At 48.6% G+C, this 19,079-nt stretch overlaps 1 protein-coding gene across 3 annotated transcripts in view; it reads left to right on the top strand.

The window, feature by feature from the left end:
- Window positions 1-12,596, top strand: part of Alpk2 (alpha kinase 2) — a 107,193-nt gene extending 94,597 nt beyond the window's left edge. For all 3 annotated transcript variants that reach the window (XM_048363515.1, XM_048363514.1, XM_048363513.1), the window contains 2 exons: window positions 440-488; window positions 11,967-12,596. In XM_048363515.1, coding sequence (XP_048219472.1) covers window positions 440-488; window positions 11,967-12,183 — 266 coding nt within the window. In that variant the 3' untranslated portion in view covers window positions 12,184-12,596. The remainder of the gene's footprint in view (window positions 1-439; window positions 489-11,966) is intronic.
- The last annotated feature ends 6,483 nt before the right edge of the window (window positions 12,597-19,079 follow it).

Below are 19,079 nucleotides of genomic sequence, written 5' to 3'. Positions count from 1 at the left end.
AATCAGGTGGGCAACTGCCTTAAGGCAAATAAATGGGAAATTGCATTTGGGAGCTGGGCTCTGAATGGAGCAAATGCTACCTTGTGCTTTCTCACGGTTGACATTAACCATGCAGCCCATGCTACTTCTTCCAGGGCGTAAGGGCTTTCACTCTCCGTGAGCCTTAGTCAGAGCATCTCCGGGGGGCGGGGAGGGGGGGAGAGCTCTTGAGCAAGCAGTGGCATCCTCCTCCCTTCCCCCTCCCTCCTCCTGGGCCGAGAAGAACAGGACAGGTCTGATCTCCGAAGTAGAGTCTGCAGGTCTGCAAAGCTGTCAGCCTCCACCGTAGGGAAAGAGGGCAGAGTGGACTTACCCTACCTCTTCCCTGAGATCTTCCCCGCCCCACCCTTCCTTAGGATCCCCGTGTAACTCAAACTCCATCTTTGCTCTCTTCCCATAGGTGTAGGAATGAAGTTAACTGACGTTGGCATAGCAACACTGGCTAAAGGGTGAGTAGAGAAAATGGAGTGGGTGTCATTTAACACTGGGCTCGCAGCAAAGGCTGCCATTCAGCTGATGTGGGCACCGTGGAGCTCTCGTGCTTCCTGTGGAGAGCAAGTGATGTTGGGATGAATTCAGCTCACTCCTCTCCCTTGCATAAAACATTCATGGACTTCGTGCTCGCAGGGAGACACATTTGTTTCCTAATGCGGAAGCAAACAAGAGCTCTTGAAAACACAATTCAAGTTTAATGACTCACAGGAGAGGGAATGCCAGCATTATGGAATGCCTTTTAACTATGAAAAATCCATTTTTCTACATTTAATTCTTCACTATTAAAAACTTCTTCATTTCTTTAAATTAAAATTTAAATTTTTTGGGGGGGTGGCAGTTGGGCAGGATGAATGCACTTGCCTTTTTCCCCTCCTTTCATTTCTTTTGGCCCCAAAGTACTTCTAGATGCCCTGATGCTGTTTGCAGGGGCTGAGCCCGGGGAAAGGGCTGCGGTTCCTTGCTTGTTGCACGTGGCGGCTCTGTGTCTTGAATTTAGCGTGGGACGTGTCTGTGTTCAGTTGACCGCTGTGACAACTCAGGTTCCCTTCAACAAACTTCCCCTGCTTACTGCTTTCCCAGGCTCACTGGGGAAAGCCAGCCCCGTCGTGATCCTTAATGAGAAAGGAATTGTGCCGCAGCTACCCTTCCCCAGATGTTCTTTCCCCATGCGAAGAACATCTGTAAGGAGGAAGCGAAGAGGGCTGCCAGGAGATGGCTTCTTTTAAAAATGTAGGTTTAATGATTGGTTCAGTCTGGTCAACAAATCGGTTGGTGGCTTGGTACTCATCGTTCCCAGCAGCAGGAGGGGCATGCTACACTCTTGGGGAAAGATGCAGTCAGACAGGAAGGAGAGGAGAGGAAGTGGAGTATGGTGAGCAGGTTGAGGATTGCCTTGAAGCATTCAGCAGGTTCTCGGGCGTAAGGACTGTCTCTCTGTACTCATCTGGTACCCGCCCCGAGGGGATTAGGGTAGGGAGATGGGAGGTGGAGGTCTGGCGGTGTATATGGAGGTCTGATGTTATGGAAGGTGGGTCACTGAGTTATCTCCAGGAATTGCCTAGCCTGGGGGGTGAGCAGTGTTTCTAGGCCCAGGAAGGCCCCATGTGTCAAAGCATCAGAACAACAGGAAACACAGTGTCATGAAGCTCGTTTTGCCATGCCTAGGATAACTCACATTTGCCTTCTGGATATTGCAGTCCATCCAGTCAGCAGTGGGCTAACAAATATGCTCACGCCCAGCTTTAAGAGAAGATAGAGGAAAATGGAGGGCTTTGGAGAAGTAGAGAGGGACCGTCCTTACTTCCATACCTGAAGCGATGTTTCTCATTTTGCTTTAGAACCCAGCTGTCTGATATAATGCCTTCTGAGAAATAGCCCCACCGTTTTATGCTGCAACTGCCTCCCACACCTGCCCCCACACGGACTGACCACTGACTGACGTATGCTTCAGGGGATTTGACAGTGACCTTGGCCTTGAGAAAGGAACACGGGGGCAGGGGGGAGCAGGGGGGAGCAGGGCCTTCACATGGCCTCCTCTTCTCCTGGGGAAGCCTCACCTCCTGGCGTTAGAGGTATTTATTCTGATTAGGCAGGCGATCGTACATCCCATTTTGTGCCAGATGTTTGCTTTAGCGTTTGTCCTTGGCAAATGTTCCCATCTAGGAGATAAATAGATGGCACCCAGTTTACAAAGGACCTCAGGAGTATCCTTTAAAAACTCCATGCTGTCTGCGGGTTAAGGGAAATCCTGACATCAGCCAGACCTGGTCTGAGTCTGGGTTCCCATCATGCCACCTGTGTGGACTCGTGACATGCTCTGTGGACATATGACTAAGGGGGTGTCCACAGAAGGGCACCCCTGGACTTCCCCAGTTAAGCTACCTCCAGAACTGGAAGTTCAATGTGAGCTAGGTAAACCCAGCTCGCCCTCCTAGGCCTCAGCCTGACACCTGGCAAATGTCATCCCATTATCTGGTGCGACTTTCTACCAAACTAAAGCAGAAACTTATGCAAGAAGTTCGGGAAACTAGGATGAACTTAAGAGCATGGTGATTTGAGACATTTTCTAAGAGTATATCAGCAGCTTCCAGGAATCCAGACAATCTGAAAGCTTCAAATGGTGTTTTCTTTCCCCTCCTAATTTAAAAAGAAATCCAATCCCTTGGTTTCTTTCTCAGCTTTAATGTGACTCATCCAGCCTGGGACAGCTGCCCAAGGTACATTAGAAGAAGACTGGGGCCAAATGCTTTCTATAAAGTGTTACTTACCGACGGCTTTCTCACCCAAGAAGAGATGAGGGAGGGAGAAGAAGGGGGGAGATAAGGGAATTAATTCTAAAGTGTTTGAGCACTTTGAAAGGGGATATGAATTCATCTTGTCCATTTCTGAAAAAGGCTCTTTTTTAAGGTTAAAAAATTCACAAAATTTTAAAAGCCATTGACGCTCTCCTCCCCAAAGCTGAATCTTAGCAGTTTGGTCTGCAAACCTGACACAAGTGGAAATGTCTCCTATCAGGGGGTAAGAAGTGGTTGAGAGGCACCTTCACAGGTTCCTTAGAGTCTCTGTGCACGGGTGAATCCCAGTGGCTGTGCCTACCAGGTTTCACAGGCAAGGAAGGGGCAGGGCCAGCCACTGCTTACAGGACGGTTCCGCCTCACAGCTTGAATGAGAGAGAGAGGGCATCTGGCTAGGCACCCCTGAGCTGAAGAGCCAGTTCTCCAATAGAGAGAGGCAAATTTTGCTTGAAGAACCTCTCCAATGAAAGCCATAACTTGCAAAACAGAGTGAGAACAATGACCCTAGGCTTGGAATGGAGTCAGGTTCAAAAGCACCTGTTAAGAGGAAAAGAGACACGCAGGAGGGACACCAAGGGACAGGAGAAATAAAGGGAGGAGCGTGTGGCAGACAGAAGAGTGTGGGGGAAAGGAGGTGGGTGAATAAAGGTCTGTTAAACCTGTTCTCTTGATCCTCAGCCACTGGTTCATGGTGGATACAAAGGGAGATGGTGAGTCTATAGAAGGTTGGTCCCAGTCTCAGCATCTGTCTGTGGGGAAGGCACCATTGTAAGTAGTGTTTTGCATCATTAAAAAAAAAATGCATTCCTAGGTCTCACTCTGCACTATATAAATGTGACCTGTCTTGTTTTGTAATGAAGCCGAGAGTTGTTCCTCTGTTTCTGGAGTAAATAACTTATTTATACTCACATGAAAGAGAGTTAGGAATTGTTACCACTTACTCATTTCCACTCAACTTTATTTGCTGAGGTCCTAAAAACAAAAGTGTTTTCAGCGAGTGAGATGATTGTGTTATTGTGTTATATGTGTTGTCTGCCTCAAGCTAGGAGCTGGTGGCTCATGCCTATAATCCTAGATATTCAGAGGCTGAGATCTGAAGATCTCAGTCCAAAGCCAACCTGGGTAGAAAAATCTGAGACACACGTATCTCCAGTTAACCACTAAAAAGCTACAAGTGGAGATATGTTACTAATGGCAGAATGCTAGTCTTAAATGAACAACAACAACAACAAAAAGTTAAGTGAGCACAAGGTCCTGAGTTCAAGCCCAAGTACCAGCACACATGTACAAAAAAGCATTCATTGTACACCTCAGTGCCCCTTTTTTTTGTTTGTCAGTCATGGGGCTTGAACTCAGGGCCTGGGCACTGTTCCTAAGCTCTTTGTGCTTAAGGCTAGCACTCTATCACTTCGAGCCACAGCTCCACTTGCAGATTTTGAGTGGTTGATTGGAGATAAGAGTCTCACAGAGATTTTTCTGCCCAGGCTGGCTTTTGAACTATGACCCTCAGATCTCAGCCTCCTGAGCAGCTAGGATGACAGGTTTGAACCACTGGTGCTCAGCTGCCCTTCACCTTTTAACACCTTCAAGTACAAAAGGTTTAAGTAACCCAGTATGACAATTAGGATGTTTTGGCATCCGGCAATCCCATCTTTGTTAGTTCCAGCTTTGATTCTGTGTTGAAGTTGCTCAGCACTTAGAGGTCTTGCAAGGAGACGGGATAAAAGTGTCTAATCCTTTAACTGGAGACAGGGAAATTTAACATATCCAATCCAAACCAAGGCACGCAGGGGAGCAGAGCCATGACCTGGTCCACGCTGCAATTATATACCCCTCCCCAGCCATTGGTGGAATTCCTGGGAAGAAGGTGAGATTGTGGTCCAGCCACCAGAGGGCAGCAGAGCCAAGACTTTGCCCCATAGTCTTAAAAAAAAAAAAAAAAAGGAGCAGGTTTCATATTGCTGAACTGCAGTAAAACCAAGAGAAGAATCCTGTGCAGATTTCTTCCAGCCAGAAAGCACTGAGCCAAACTAAAATGGATTTGAATAGCCACTAAGGACACCCTTCAGTGGAGCTGTTGGCCAGCACTTCATATTGGTTATACTTGGAAGAAAACCATGAAGCTTCAGGGTAAAAGACAAGCGTCAGGCATTCCTGACGTGGAAAGCATATCCATAAGACCCCGGGTGGCATCATGAAGGGTCTGTTCTCTGCAGAGGGGCAAAGATGAGCTGACAAGGACCCATGTGTCAAGCAAGATACCGTTGTAAAACAGTTACCTTTCTTGGTACTGGGGACTGCCTGCCCATCTGGCCCTCCCATCCCTGAGGAAGAGGGAAGGTGTTCCACACAGATATTCACGTCCAGCCAAGCCAAGTTTCAGAGAAAAGGCTCTGCCCGCAGGACCAAGAGAAGCCCTTCATGCCCTGTGTGCCTGCGGTAAACAGAAGGGACCGTTGCCAGCTGTCACCGACCCAGGAGTGCATGTGGAGAGGCAAGGTGAAAGTCACTGGGAGACGGGAAGAAGTGGCATCTCATCTTTGACACTGCACCCCTAGAAAGGCTTGTATGTGAAGGGTGGTGATAGGCACCCTGGAACAGAATTTCCCATCCTCCCTCCCTCCCCACCCCCTCTGATCTCTGTAATACTAGGGTTTGAACTCAGGCCTTTATCCTTCTGGTCATGCAGACATACCAGTACCTCAAGCCCTCAGCGTCTTTCGAATGTGTCTCACAGTATGACCAATGTCAAGGTAGGGCTTGAACTCAGCGTGGGTGTATCATTAAGCTCCCCCTTCCCATCCCCCCCCCCCCCCCACCCCCCCGCCAAGGGGGCCACAGCTCTACTTCTGGCTTTTCTGGTGGCTAATTGGAGATAAGCGTGTCACAGACTTTCCTGCCTGGGCTGGCTTTAAACTGTGACTCTCAGATATCAGCCTCCTGAGTAGCTAGGATTATAGGCATGAGCCACCAGCGCCCAGCTATGGGACCCCAAATATTTTAGCTGCATCACCAATACCAGTCCTCCAGGGCCGGTCTCAGGCCTAATGCACTGGAGACGGGTGCTTTGATGTCCCAAATACCTGCCGCTCTGATCATCTATCTCCCTTGCAAGATGGCCTGCATCCCATTTTAACCTGATCAGCCATGTGTCCATAGAGCTAGTTGGCACACTGGCTGATTTATCTGGCCTATCCTTGTGGTCCAGGAGGTCTGGAAACAGTCATTTCAACCATGTTGGCAAGGCTGACATTCTAGTGACATGCTGAATATGTGGCTGGAGTCTCAGGGCCCAACAAAGCCAGAAAGACCCATCCCTCCACGAGCGGATGTATTGTGGCTGTCTCCTGGCCTCTGCCCAGATAGCTCACAAAGAACTGCTCTGTTGAAGCAGCGGGAGTCGGGGCCACGAGGTTTTTCCCACCCCTAACCAGTCCATTCCCAGGACCTGAGGGACTCACAGACCAGGCCCTCCTCATTTGTCATCTGGCTTCAGGGCACAAGAATAGAAAGAACATCTGGAGAGGAGCCCGATGGGCTTGAGCGCGCCCTCTGCAGGCAGGATGGGAAAACACAGGGGGTAGAGAGGATCAGGACAGAGCCTGAATGTATAGGACCTGGTGAGGAGCTCTGAGTGGCCCATAAAAATGTCATCAGTGTCTCAGGAAAGGTCTGAACCAGGTGTGGCCATGAGGATCCAGGCCACTGGAATCAGGAAGTACTCTTGTCCTCCTCACTCACCTCATTCTCCTGCAGAAGGAGAAAAGCTAGCGTTCTTTATCTTCCAGCTGGAATGGCTGTCGGGGAAGGAAGTGCCAGCGATGGTTTCCATGGAGGCAGCCCAGGCTGCTGCCTATTCGGAGCCTGAGAACGGAGTCACAGGGCTGGATGCCGAGGGCAGAGAGTGGGCAGGTGCTAAAAAGAGAAGGTCCGTGAGCCCGGGGAAGAGGGCCAGATTTGTTGTAAGGGAGAGGGACCATACCGGTTCTTGCTTGGCAATGATCTGACTGCTACTTAGATAACTGTGGGAGAATAGAGCGTCTAAACAAGGTAGGAAGTGAATAGGCCGGGGAGAGCTGGTAGTGGCCAGAATTGGGTGCCTGTACAGTCTGTGGCAATTGCTCGCTGAAGGTCACCTGTCCAGACAAGGTCACTATATAGACAGTCAGCACACCGCTTGCCAGAAGCACAGATCTCCTTGCGGGGTCCCCACCCCGGAGTCCTCTATGACTTTTACAGAAGTATTTTTTTCCAAGTGTTTTTATTTTTTTAATTGTCAAGATGATGTACAGAGGGGTTATAGTTACATACTTAAGGACGTGAATACATTTCTCGTCATACTTATTACCCCCTTCCTCATTTTTCTCCCCCCTCCCCCCGCCCTTGCTTTCATCATTTTTTTCCCACCTTCTCAAGGATGGACATCGTCATTCTCGTCTACAATGCTACCGAAGCGTTTTTCAAACTGACTGCGACAATAAGATTTCCATGATCATACAGTGAGAGAGAATCTGGGCTCGAGTGTCGTAGGAGGTTTCATTACTGTGACATTTCTTTTTTAAAAGCTGATGTGTGTTTGAATTGTCTAGGGGGTAGGGAGAGAGATTATGTAGCATTTCTCATAGAATTTACACCACAGAAAGCCCGTTCCCCCCCGCCCCCAACCCAGGGAAGGGGATGTAGCTCAGTGGAAGAATGCATGATGAGTATACTCAGGCCTCCAGGTGTGGGGTTGGTGGCGGGGGTGGGGGGGAGGTTTGAGGTATCCTGTAGAATTCTTGTTCCCTGGAACACATTTTGGGAAGTGCTGATTTATAGGGGGGAAAATGATGCTGGAGCCAGTTCCCAGTGTCTTCCAACCACGACTCTTCCCCGAGTAGAGGCGGGGCGGATGCTCTGAACGTGCCTCTGAGCCTGGGATTGCCAGCTACGCCCCGAGCCCTCTCTCTCGTGTCAGGCAGCCGGGATGGCTGCCTCCTCCCCGGCTGGGCAGCGCTTCTCACAGAATATTGGCATGATTCGTTTGGTGTCTATTCTGCAAGATGGAAAAGTCACGTAGCTCAATAAATCTTTCTAGCTCCTGGTAAAACTCTGCCATATACCTAGTGCCGGCCGTGAAGGAGTGAACCAATAAGCACGAAGAAATGAAGGACATGCATAAGTAAGAATTACTAGATGTTTCTAGAGTCAAATCAGTACCTAGGGCCCCTCCCAAACACCACACACTTAGAGGCTTCAAATAGTAAGAGTGTATGGCTTCATAGTTCTGGAGGCTAGAATCCTGAAGTCAAAGTGTAGATGGGTTTGGTTCCTGCCACAGGGTCTGAGGAAATGTGTTCTGTGTCTCTCTCCTAGCTTCTCCCGGTTGCCCGCCATCTTTGGCTCACAGGCACACCACTCCAATCTCTGCCTCTGATCAAACATAGCATTTCCCTTTCCTGTCTGCGTCTTCTCTCCTCGATCAGTAATATTGATCGAGGGCCTACTTCAGTATGAACTCCCCTTAAGTAGTTATACTTGTGATGGCCTGGTTTCCAAATAAGGTCTCCAAATAAGGAGAATACCCTTCAACCCCACATGCTTGTCTAACAAGAAAACTCAAGGTGAGTTTTGGCAATGGTGTTCCTATTGGAGATGTGTGGTCAGCCCCAATCCTGAGGGCAGCACATGCTATGTGTGTCAAGCAATGTGGGTCACAAATTGGGGGGGGGGGGAGGGTACGGGACTGTGTTTCTTCACTGCTTGGGAAGCCGGAGAGCTTGGAGAAATTGGATTCATATCCTCTGAGCACATCTGAGGTTATTTGACCCAGAAATATGATGACATTGTGCTGGGTTTTTTTTTCTTTCTAAGTAAGGGCAATGGTCACAGGAAGGATGGGCAGTCTGAGGGAATAGTAGATCAAAGCAGAGGCCCAATGCCCTGGCTGAGACAGAGACTAAAATAAGAAAGAAGGAAGAATCTTAGTTCTCACAAGGCAGTGGGGACCTTTGGGGGAAGTCGCAGTACAAATGAGCTATTTTCCCCTGCAGAGGTGAGGTGACACGAGAATTCAGAACCTCCGAGGGGCACAAGGAACGAGCATCGCTTCCCAGGTGCTTAGGCTGGGAGCTCTCGCCGCCTGTGACATTTCCTTCTTGTCTGAGATGCTGAGAGACAAGGAGACCCTCTTAGCAATCAGGGTGTGCCTTTGCTATGTCTGCGGCCCGTGCGGAGGGTGCGGAGGCAAAAGGAAAATGCTGTCAGCCCCGCACTTTGACCTTTTCTGGATAGAGATGTAAAAGTGACACCCTTCGCAGTGGAATTTCCCCTTGCCCTGCTGGATTCAATTCTTGTCTCTGGCTGACTTTTTCTCCAACAAATGACGTTGGCTTTTAGAAACGGAGTCACTTTTTCACAATGAAATGGACTATGGGCTCCTAGCAGGGAAGGGAGAAAAGCAGGGCCGGATCCGTAGCAAACCTGGGGCTGGAACTGCTGGCTCAGAAGGTAGCTTCAGAAAGGAAAGAAAAAAAAAAATACTTGCATTCCCTTAGGAGCTTACAAACTGGACTCGGATCCCGGGGGGACCTCACCCGTATTCCGGGTTTCCTGGCATTTATGATTTCTCCCAGGAAACGAAGGAAATCTGATTTCGTGAATCCTATTAGCTATTAGGACCGAACTACAGACTTCCTGTTGCTAATTTGTGCTTGGCCCTATTCATCAGAAACGGCCTGAACTCCCAGGCTCAGCGGGGCCGGTTTCCTGGGTACACAATCTGTGGAGCAGTGAAGGGTGTTTGGCTTCATGCTTGGTTGTTTTGGTCGTGAAATTCTTAATAATTTTTGAACAAGGAGCACTGGGCCCTGCAAATGAAGTCAGCGGCCCTGTCTGCCAGGCGCTTCCCCGCCCGAGTCTGCCGGTCTCAGCATCGAATCCCTTCCAGGGAAGACCGTATTCGTTGCACCAGTGATAACACTGATAGTTTTAATTATGATATAGCCAACATCCGCTGGTTCTTTTCTATTAGACTAAGTGGTTATATACATCTGGTTGTCATTTTATTCACTCAGCAACCCCATGTGGTAGGCATTCTCGTTCTTTCCATTTCACAGAAGCTGAGGGACTCAAGGTCTAGTCTCACGAACCCAGCAGCGAGCACCTCACCAGCTCGGCACGTCGCTGGGATGATTGGACCCCTGGCTGCCCCTCTAGACAAGGCGGCCATGAACTCGGTACTGGCTTGCTCTCTACTATACCTGTCGCCTCTAGAACAGTGCTTGACGAGGCGTTCCTTAAGGAAGGCATGAGGAGGGGAAGCTTCTGTCCCTTCCTCCTGGGTTTCTGTATTTTGGAGGACTCAGTACTGAGCTAGATCAACACAACGAGAGAAACTGAACCAATAGGAAACTTCAAAGCACCACGGGGCTTGCCACCCATCCTCTAGGTACTGGGTCCTATCGGGCTAAGTGTCAGGCTGCCTTGCTGAAGAGCAGCTGACCTCGTAGAGTCCCCTGAGGGCCGAGGGACAGGCATAAGCGACTCTTCCGCTCACGAGGCCACAGTGTGCTGCAAAGACCAGGTGCTCTAGCTGCAGATCTACCTTGGAGTGGGAGTGGGCTGGGGGGGGGCGGGTCAGGAAAAACCGCATGGGGGAAGTGGCTGAGGGCATGCAGTGTGTGTGTGGGGGGGGGGGGGGGACTCCAGCCCAAGGGGAACCTCTCTACCAATCGACTGAGCCCATCGGTAGTGAGGACGGCTGGGCCATGCCACTCAAGGCGATGCCACTGGCGGGGGGACAATGCGGCTGCTGTGTGCACCCTCCCTTGCCTGGCAGTGCTCGGTGGAGAAGGGAGTACAGTCAGTGCGCATGGCGGCTGGCAGACAGGCCAGGATCCTTTCCCCAAAGTGACCTGGTCTGAGACTACTCCTGGGCCAGGGGGCAGGTGGCCCTGCCTGGAGCCAGCTGGAGAAGGAAGCCCACACGCCTCGCCTCCCGCGGGCAAGGTGGGGTGTCACGGTGGCGGGCTCCGTCTCACAAGGACACGCGGAGGAGTGCCTTCCCATGTTGTGTTTTGCATCTCCCGGCTGTTTTCTTAGGCCAGCCCTACCTCTTTCTCAACTCCTTCAACCACAAGTTGAAGGGTCTAAGTGAATTCCTTCCAGTTCCAATTGTGTTTTTTTTCCCTCCCCTTGTCCTGGCCCTGGGATTTGAACTCAGGGTCTCTCACCCATAGCTTTCTGCTCAAGGCTGGCTCTCTAGCTCTTGAGCCACAGCTTCACTTCTGGCTTCTTGCTGGTTAGTGGGAGATAAGAGTCTCTTGGATTTGTCTGGCCTGAGCTGGCTTTGAACCTGGATCCTCCGATCTCAGCCTCCTGAGTAGCTAGGATTACAGGCATGAATGAGCCACCGAGCCTGGCAAGATTTTCTAATTGAGAACATTTGGGTGGGATGGGGATGGCTTCCAGGTCATTAAAAAAAAAAATCATCATCAAAACGATCCAGTATCAGTCACCGTGGCTAAGGGGAAAAACTAACAATATGCCGAAACGTTGGAGCAGAGAGCAGGAGAAATGCTGCTATAATCAACCATAGACTTCATAGACGTTTGATGTATGTTTTTCTGGGGTTTGAACTTGGGGCCTTATGCATGCTAGGCAAGCCCTCTACCACTCGAGCTATGCCTCCAGCCCTTCTTGCTCCAGTTGTCCAAGCTGGCCTCAGACCTTGGTCCTCCTATCTCTACCTCCTGGGTAGCTCTAATTCCAAGTGTGTACCCCCAACACCCAACACCATAGGCCTTCCTATCCCCCAGTGCTGGAGAAGGGAACCCAGGATCTTACTCATGCTCGGGAAGTACCTTACCACGGAGCTACACCCCAGTCGTGGTTATTTATTTTGTTTTGTGTGCTGGTGCTCTCCTACTTGAGCCATGCCACCTGGTCCCCTCCCATACCTCCCTGTAGGCCTTGGGTCATTACCACGGGTGTCAATGGATATTTGACTTCACTGAATTCCACCATCTTTGTTTTTGCCTCTTTTAATTATGTTCACCACAAGGCTAAACAACACTATCCTTTTCTCCTTCCAGATGTTTCTTTCTAAGCTGGTAGTGACCTATTTCAAACATTGTTTCCTGTCGCCTGCACTTACAGGTACAAAGGATTTAAAGGCAACTGCTCCATGACGTTCATCGATCAGTTTAAGGCGTTACACCAGTGTAACAAGTATTGCCACATGCTAGGGCTGAAATCCCTTCCAAGCAGCAGCCAGAAGCCTAAGAAGCCGAGCACGGGGAAAAGCAGAGTTCAGACAAGCTCCACGGCGGTGAAGAAACCAGGACCTGGGATCCCAGCAGAGAAGAAAGCGTAGTGCATGCCACCTCTTAGCCACCCGCGGCCACCAGCTAGCAGCACAGGAGGTGGGAGTGGACATTCGTGGCCATGCAGGAGACAGCGACACGCAGGCTCTGCCCAGCCAGCTGGGCCCCACGAGGCTTCCTCGCTCTCACCTCCCATCTGCTGCCGTGACTTTAGGACAGGATTCATGACCAGACTTGCGCAGAGACCCGTCCATTGGCAGTCTCAAAGACAGTCCACTCTTTCGTTAACCAGCGAGTGTTCCTAGGAACCTCACGTCGTGCGTCATTGGTATATTTGCACGTGGTTTGTTGTCAAGGACTTGGTGCTGTGCACGTTTCTTTATATCCCTCCCCCCCCCCCACACCATTTCTAGGCATATCCAGCTGTGATGTGAACAGAAATCATGAACGTGACGTCACGCTGCTTGAGTGTCGAGTGTCTCTGAAATGACGGGCCACTTCCCCTCCCTCCCCCCGACACAGCCAATGAGAGTGTTCCAGTCGTCAAATTCATAAACGAGAAGTGTAAGATGCGCGTGTCAGCGGAGCCACTGGTTCTTTGAGAATTTGTGCCGTATTTCACATTCCCCCCTGGATGTAGCAGTTGAGCAATTTCTTAATAGGTTCGCTGAAGCGCAAAATATTTGCATTCGTGTTTTGTCTCATGGGTCTCCTCACATAAGCCTCCTTTTCTGTGCCTCTTTATATGCCACTCTCAAACAAAGCCCAAACTGCAGAGGTATGTACGGCAAACGTTGGCTTCTATGAGCAGAAGTTAGCCGAGAAGATTCTTGGCTTTAGCAATTTTTTTGCAGGTGCGGGGCTTGAACTCAGGGCCTGAGCACTGTCTGTGAGCTCTTTTGCTTAAGGTTAGCACTCTACCACTTTGAGCCACAGCTCTGTTTCCAGTTTTTGAGTGATTAATTAGAGTTAAGAATATCACGGACGGCTGGGGATATGGCCTAGTGGCAAGAGTGCTTGCCTCGTATACATGAGGCCCTGGGTTCAATTCCCCAGCACCACATATACAGAAAATGGCCAGAAGTGGCGCTGTGGCTCAAGTGGCAGAGTGCTAGCCTTGAGCAAAAAGAAGCCAGGACAGTGCTCAGGCTCTGAGTTCAAGCCCAGGACTGGCCAAAAAGAAAAAAGAATATCACGGAGACTTTTTTTGCCCAGGCTGGTTTCAACCCATGATCCTCAGATCTCAGCCTCCTGAGTAGCTAGGATTACAGTAGTGAGCACCAGCACCTAGCTTCTTTAGCTTTAACAATGCCATTTTTCTCTACATAGAATTTTGGTGAAAAAGAGAATGTCTGTCTATTGTCTACCTATATCATCTAGTCATTACTGATCTCTTCTATCTGTTACCTCAATAGATATTAACTATCTTTCTGTTTATCATCTATTATCTCTATGTCAGTGTAGGCATAACCAGAACTTTCTTGACAGAGTAGAATACTGACTTTGGCAATAATAATTATATAAAAAATAATGTCAGTGTAAGTGTTTATAGAAGTATGGAAAAGTAGGAAATGAAGTGTCAAAGTCAGCCTGCAGCCCTCTTCCCCTCTAGCTAGCTTTTCTTTTCTTTTTTTTTTATTTTTAGATCTGAGTCTGGGACTTGAACTCAGTACCTGCCACTTTTGCTCATGGGTTAGTGTTCTACCAACTGAGTCATGCGTCCAGCCTCTCTAGCTGGCTTTGACTCCTTGCTCAGAAGGACAATAAAAGGACTTTCTGTTCCTGGATTCTGTGCTTTGCCATCGGCCCATGATGCTAAGCACTTTGTTTTCCAAAGCGCCGATCGTGTTTATTGGAATCTGGTTTCCCCGGTTAACAAACGCTTAGCTTCCACGGGGACAGAAGGGGTGTATCAGCAGCCCTGGCTTGCCTTGTTGTGCCTGTATTGGAGATTGAACTCGAGGCTCCTCCACTTGAGCTGGGCCCCTAGCTACTGCAGTGCAGTTTGTCTTAGCCGGGACCCTTGAGGACGGCCTTCACGTGCCTTTTGTGGCCAACTAGCCAGCCATCAAAGCCCTCCCTTCTGAAATGCAGTGCTGTTTCTTGGCACAATCAAGTAATCGGTGGGACATGGGGTGAACTTTCTTACCCCATAGGCGATGTTCTGTGGCCTCAGCAATGCCCAGCTTCATTGTTGTGGTTGTGTAGTTTGTAGTAATCCAGTTTTTGTGGATTGTCCGATTGGGCTGTGTAGGTGTGCTGTATTAAGACAACACGTACAATGGACGCTTAATTAGGACTATAAATACACAGAGCTAGGGTGGCCTTGCGGGTCCAGCTGGGGCTTTTGTTCCTTCCTAAATGCCTGCAGGGTAGTCACGTACAGAACTGCCTCAGTTTTCTAGGGAACTTGACAATGGACCTCTGTCATTGGAGGATCACAAAATGGATGAAAGCTTCAGGAACACAGGTTTGCTTCATCACTAATACGAATGTCATGGAAATGAGTCCTTCCTGCCAGCGGGCATCCTGTCCTGGAGAGCACCCATTGGCGGGGTGGATGGCCAGCTCATTTTAATATTTCCTGTTATCTTTTGTCCCAGTGCTTCCTGGCCATGCTTCTGCAGAGCCTCATAATAGCACAAAGGTTTCAACAGAATTGTAGTCAAAAGAACACCTAAACAAGTAACAATTATTTTCTAATTATAAACTGCTCTTTTTAAAAAATTATCGTTATTCCTCTTCTTTCAGTAGCTGTACAAAGGAGTGGCCATTTAACAAAGCAGTTTATGAATACAATGTATCTTGATCAATGTCACCCTTTTCTATATTCTCACCCATTCCTCCCCTGCCCACCATAAAGTGCTCTTTAAAAAACAACAACAACAACAACAACACTATACTACATTCTATTGTGTGTGTGTGTGTATGAGTGTGTGTGTGTGTGTGTGTGTGTGTGTGTGTGTGTGTGTGCATGTGTTGGGCATATATTCAACTGAATGCGTCTCAGAAGAGCTTGCCAACAGCCTGGTTTGTTCTGGCTTGTTTTCTCTGGGTCTGTTTTACAGTCCTGGACCACATGTGCTGATGGGAACAGAGCAGCCTTTCTCCCCCAACTGAGTTCCGCAGATACCACACGGGCTTCACTAGTTAAACAAAAATCAAAGACACACAGAACCCTCCTGAGATCCCACCTCACTACTGTGGTGCTCTGAAATCTGTATAGCCTGCTTGTTCTAGGGCCATTTTGCAAAAGCTGGCAAGTAAGATGGCGGCCAGGTCCTTCTGTATAATCCTACAAACCAGCCTTCAGTTGATGGTTTTACATGCAAATATGCACAAGCGCTAATTGTGTCCATGGATCCAGAGTTTTTTAATCCTCTTCTTCATCAGAAGCCTAAATAGTCCCCAAAAAGCATCTTAGTTTTTTTTTTTCCAGACACACTTTTAATCTCATGTCATCAAGAAAAGCCAGGCTGTTGACTTCCATTTTAGGGTGTGGAAGTATTAGACACAATTCTATTGAACTAGCCCCTTTCCGTCTCCCTTCCAACCCACTGTACTTTTTCCTCTCACTCTACAGCTATACAGCATGAAAAAGTAAGAAAGCAGCGAGTGCTGCTCTCCAGCTGTAAGTTGGTGAATTTCCTTTGGCACCTGTATTATTTCATAAGCGCTGCCATAATGGAGTATAACAAGTGTTAAGGGTGTAATCAACAGAAAGTCGTTATTTCACAGTTCTGTGGACTGGAAGTCCTGGACCATGTTATGGCAGAGTTAGCTTCCACTAAAGAGCCCCTGGTGGACCTGTATCAGGCCTCTCTCCGGGCTGTCAGGAGTTTCTTGCCTCAGGATGGCATGTCTCCAGGTGTCACAAGGAGTTCGCTGTGTGCGTGCCTCTTTGTCTAAATTCCTCCTTCATGTAGGGACACCATTCATGTTGGACTAAGATGCACGCAGCAACCTAAAATTTTACTTGGTAAGACTGTCTCCCTGATTAATGTCATCTCCACAAGCTACTTCAGATTTGGGACTTGATCCTGGGTGTGGTGAGGGGACAGCATTGAATCCACAACAATGTCATTTTTCACTTCTACATCCACGACCTTGTGGTTTGTTCGGGACAGGGGCCCAGGTCAAAGGAAATAAAGATGGCACCTCAAGCCCCTCCGGTCCTCCGTCCTTGACAGCACCACGTGAGAACCTGGCCCATAGGGAATTCTCTGGTTATCTTGGAGTCCACGCATCCCTCCAGCCCTTGCTCCTCATTCCTGAAGGAAGGTCATCACTGCGGTGCCCGTTCCCTTCTCCGGTGGTTTAGGGAAACCTCTCTCTGCCTCAAGAGCTAGAAAGGTAGACCTTGTCATTGGAAGCACAGCTGACCCAAGTCCCAGGGCTCAGGGTGATGGCCACTGTCTTGTCCCTGTCTCGTTCCTCCCACAGCGTGACTCTGACATCCCGGGGGGAAATCTGTCTTCAGAGCTCACTGACTGATCGCTAATAAAATTGTACCGGTATCTTTCAGGTGGAGCCACAGTTAAAAGATGTTGTCTTCTGAGAGTCCTCCAGGACTTGACATCTCAGGAAGGGCCAGCTCGTCTGAAAGGCCAACAAGACGCTCCATGAGAGCCCAAATCCTTCTTCCAACTCCTCTCCATGCCTGTGTCCTGGCTTCTCTGTGTCCTGCCCTTTGTATTCTCTGTCTGGAGCCTTTATCATCATGCCACGTACTATATGCTTTATTTTATATTTTATTTTTATGCCAGTTCCAGGGCAATTTTTTTCAAGGCTAGTGCTCTACTACTTGAGCTACACCTCCACACTGACTTTTTTTTTTTTTTTTTTTTGGTAGGTGGTGGTTAATTAGAGATAATAGTCTCACAGACTTTTCTGCGCCAGCTGCCTGCTGACAGGCACACGTGTATCTATTCACTGAACCCTGGTCCTCGAACCTTGATCCTCATGTCTTAGCCTATTGAGTAGCTAGGATTACAGGCATGAGCCACCTGCACCTGGCTATACATTTATTTTTGTTAATTGTCTATCTCCTCTACAGCAGAGTATCAGCTCCCTGAGGGCAGGATTTTTTTTTTCTGGTTCATTTATACCTAGAGAATGCCCGGCACATGGAAGACCCCTGGATGTACGCTGCTCACTGGCTATCTCTGACCTTCCATACTGGTATTCTTCAATGGAGAGCTACAGCATCCTTTCTTAGGTCAATTTGATGAGATGAAAATCCTAGCTTCCTTTATCCTTTGCATGGGATTGTTAGGCTTCAAACCTTTTAAAGTGAGAAATCAACCTGAGCAATAAGGCACGCTGGCTCTAATCCGAGCCTACTGAGCTCTGGGCTCCATTCTAACCTTCACCAGTGATGGGAGTTTAGATAGTTAATCTCTCTGCATCCTACCAGTTCTATCTGATAGATACCTACCCTGCAGGGATGTGAGAATTAGTTTATGGATAGAAAAAAACTAAGAAGGCATTCCATAAATATGTGAGGATAACTACTAGGTTTTCATGTTTTCTTTAGCTTGAAGAATACCTGGACTTCTCAATCTCTACATCTCATTCATCTTAAAAGAAATGAGGTTCATAAATCATTTTACAAGTCACTAAGGCAAGGGGGAAGGGAACAATACAAACATAACCCCGTAGACTTGCTTGCAACTGCAAATTCTGTTTTTCACTATTGTTGATATTTAAGAAAAAAAGAAAAGAAGAAATCATATGGATTTATGTAATACATTTGTTCAAGGCTTGGTTTTCAAAAAAAAAAAATCATTCTGTACTATTCCATTGGCGCGTACTATAGAGGCGCTTATCAACCCCAGCCCCCAGGCTCTCGGCAATTAAGGGCTTCATTGTTCTGCTGCAGGGCTCTCAAAAACTCACTTGAAGCATCCAAGAGGCCGGGCTGCCTGGAAGAGACGCAGGACTTGTCGACAGGCTCACCTGCACCGTCCTCGCTGCGTTTAGATAAGCATGGCTTTGATCAGTGGTCCTTGCAGCTTCCCTCCTCTCTTTCATCTTCCATCTTTCCAAAAGAGCAACATTTGGAGCAGAGCCTCCAAAGAGGTGACGGAGCAGCAGAGAGAAAAGAGAAGACAGACAACAGAAGAAACCCAGGGTTCAGCAGCAAGGATGAGAGCATCCCTCAGCAATAAGCAAAAGAAAAATCTATCAGGCCTCAGAGGTGTCCTCATTCTGAATAAGAAGAGTAGGCTGGGGACAGGCGTAGGGACGGCCTTGTTGATGGGTCAGGAATAGACTTGCTTATGTGGGCTCCATGAAGTGCTAGGGGCTTAGCAGCCGTGGACAGGGTATAAACTGGGGGACGCTAGAAAGTGCAGTGTTTGCCCCAGAAGGCGAAGGAAAGGCAGAGCGTAGGACACCTGACCAGCACCCAGGCAGTGGAAACATGTTTAGAGTGGTTCAGGGACAAGGCATGGGAACCTGGAGGAACCCAGAGCCTTGGGCTGAACGTATGTACTTCTCCCAAGCTTATATGGTGGGATCCCAAAGTGATTGTGTTAGGTAAATGTAGCAGATGATAATGTTAGCTGATGGCATTAGGTGATGGTGTTAGGTGATAGTATAAGGTGATGGTATTAGGAGACAGGGTTAGGTGGTAGTGTTAGGTGATGGTATTGGGCGATGGTGTTAAGTGAGATGGTATTAGGTGATCGTGTTAGGTGATAGTATTAGGTGATGATGTTAGGTGAGATGGTATTATTAGGTGATGGTGTTAGGTGTTAGGTGGTGATATTAGGTGAGTATTAGGAGGTAGATGAAGTAGAGTGGGGGTTCGCTACAATGAAACGGGGTCCCCCCAAGGGAGGGGATTCCTGGTTCCCCCAAGAGTCCACCACACAGTCTCCAGCTACAAGATGACAAAAAGACAGATTTATTGGGGAAGTAAAAAGTGAACAAAAAGTGACCG

The sequence above is a fragment of the Perognathus longimembris genome, chromosome 15 (genome assembly GCF_023159225.1).
Source record: "Perognathus longimembris pacificus isolate PPM17 chromosome 15, ASM2315922v1, whole genome shotgun sequence".
NCBI classification, from domain to species: Eukaryota; Metazoa; Chordata; class Mammalia; order Rodentia; family Heteromyidae; genus Perognathus; species Perognathus longimembris.
This window is presented reverse-complemented; position numbering and strand designations above follow the sequence as displayed.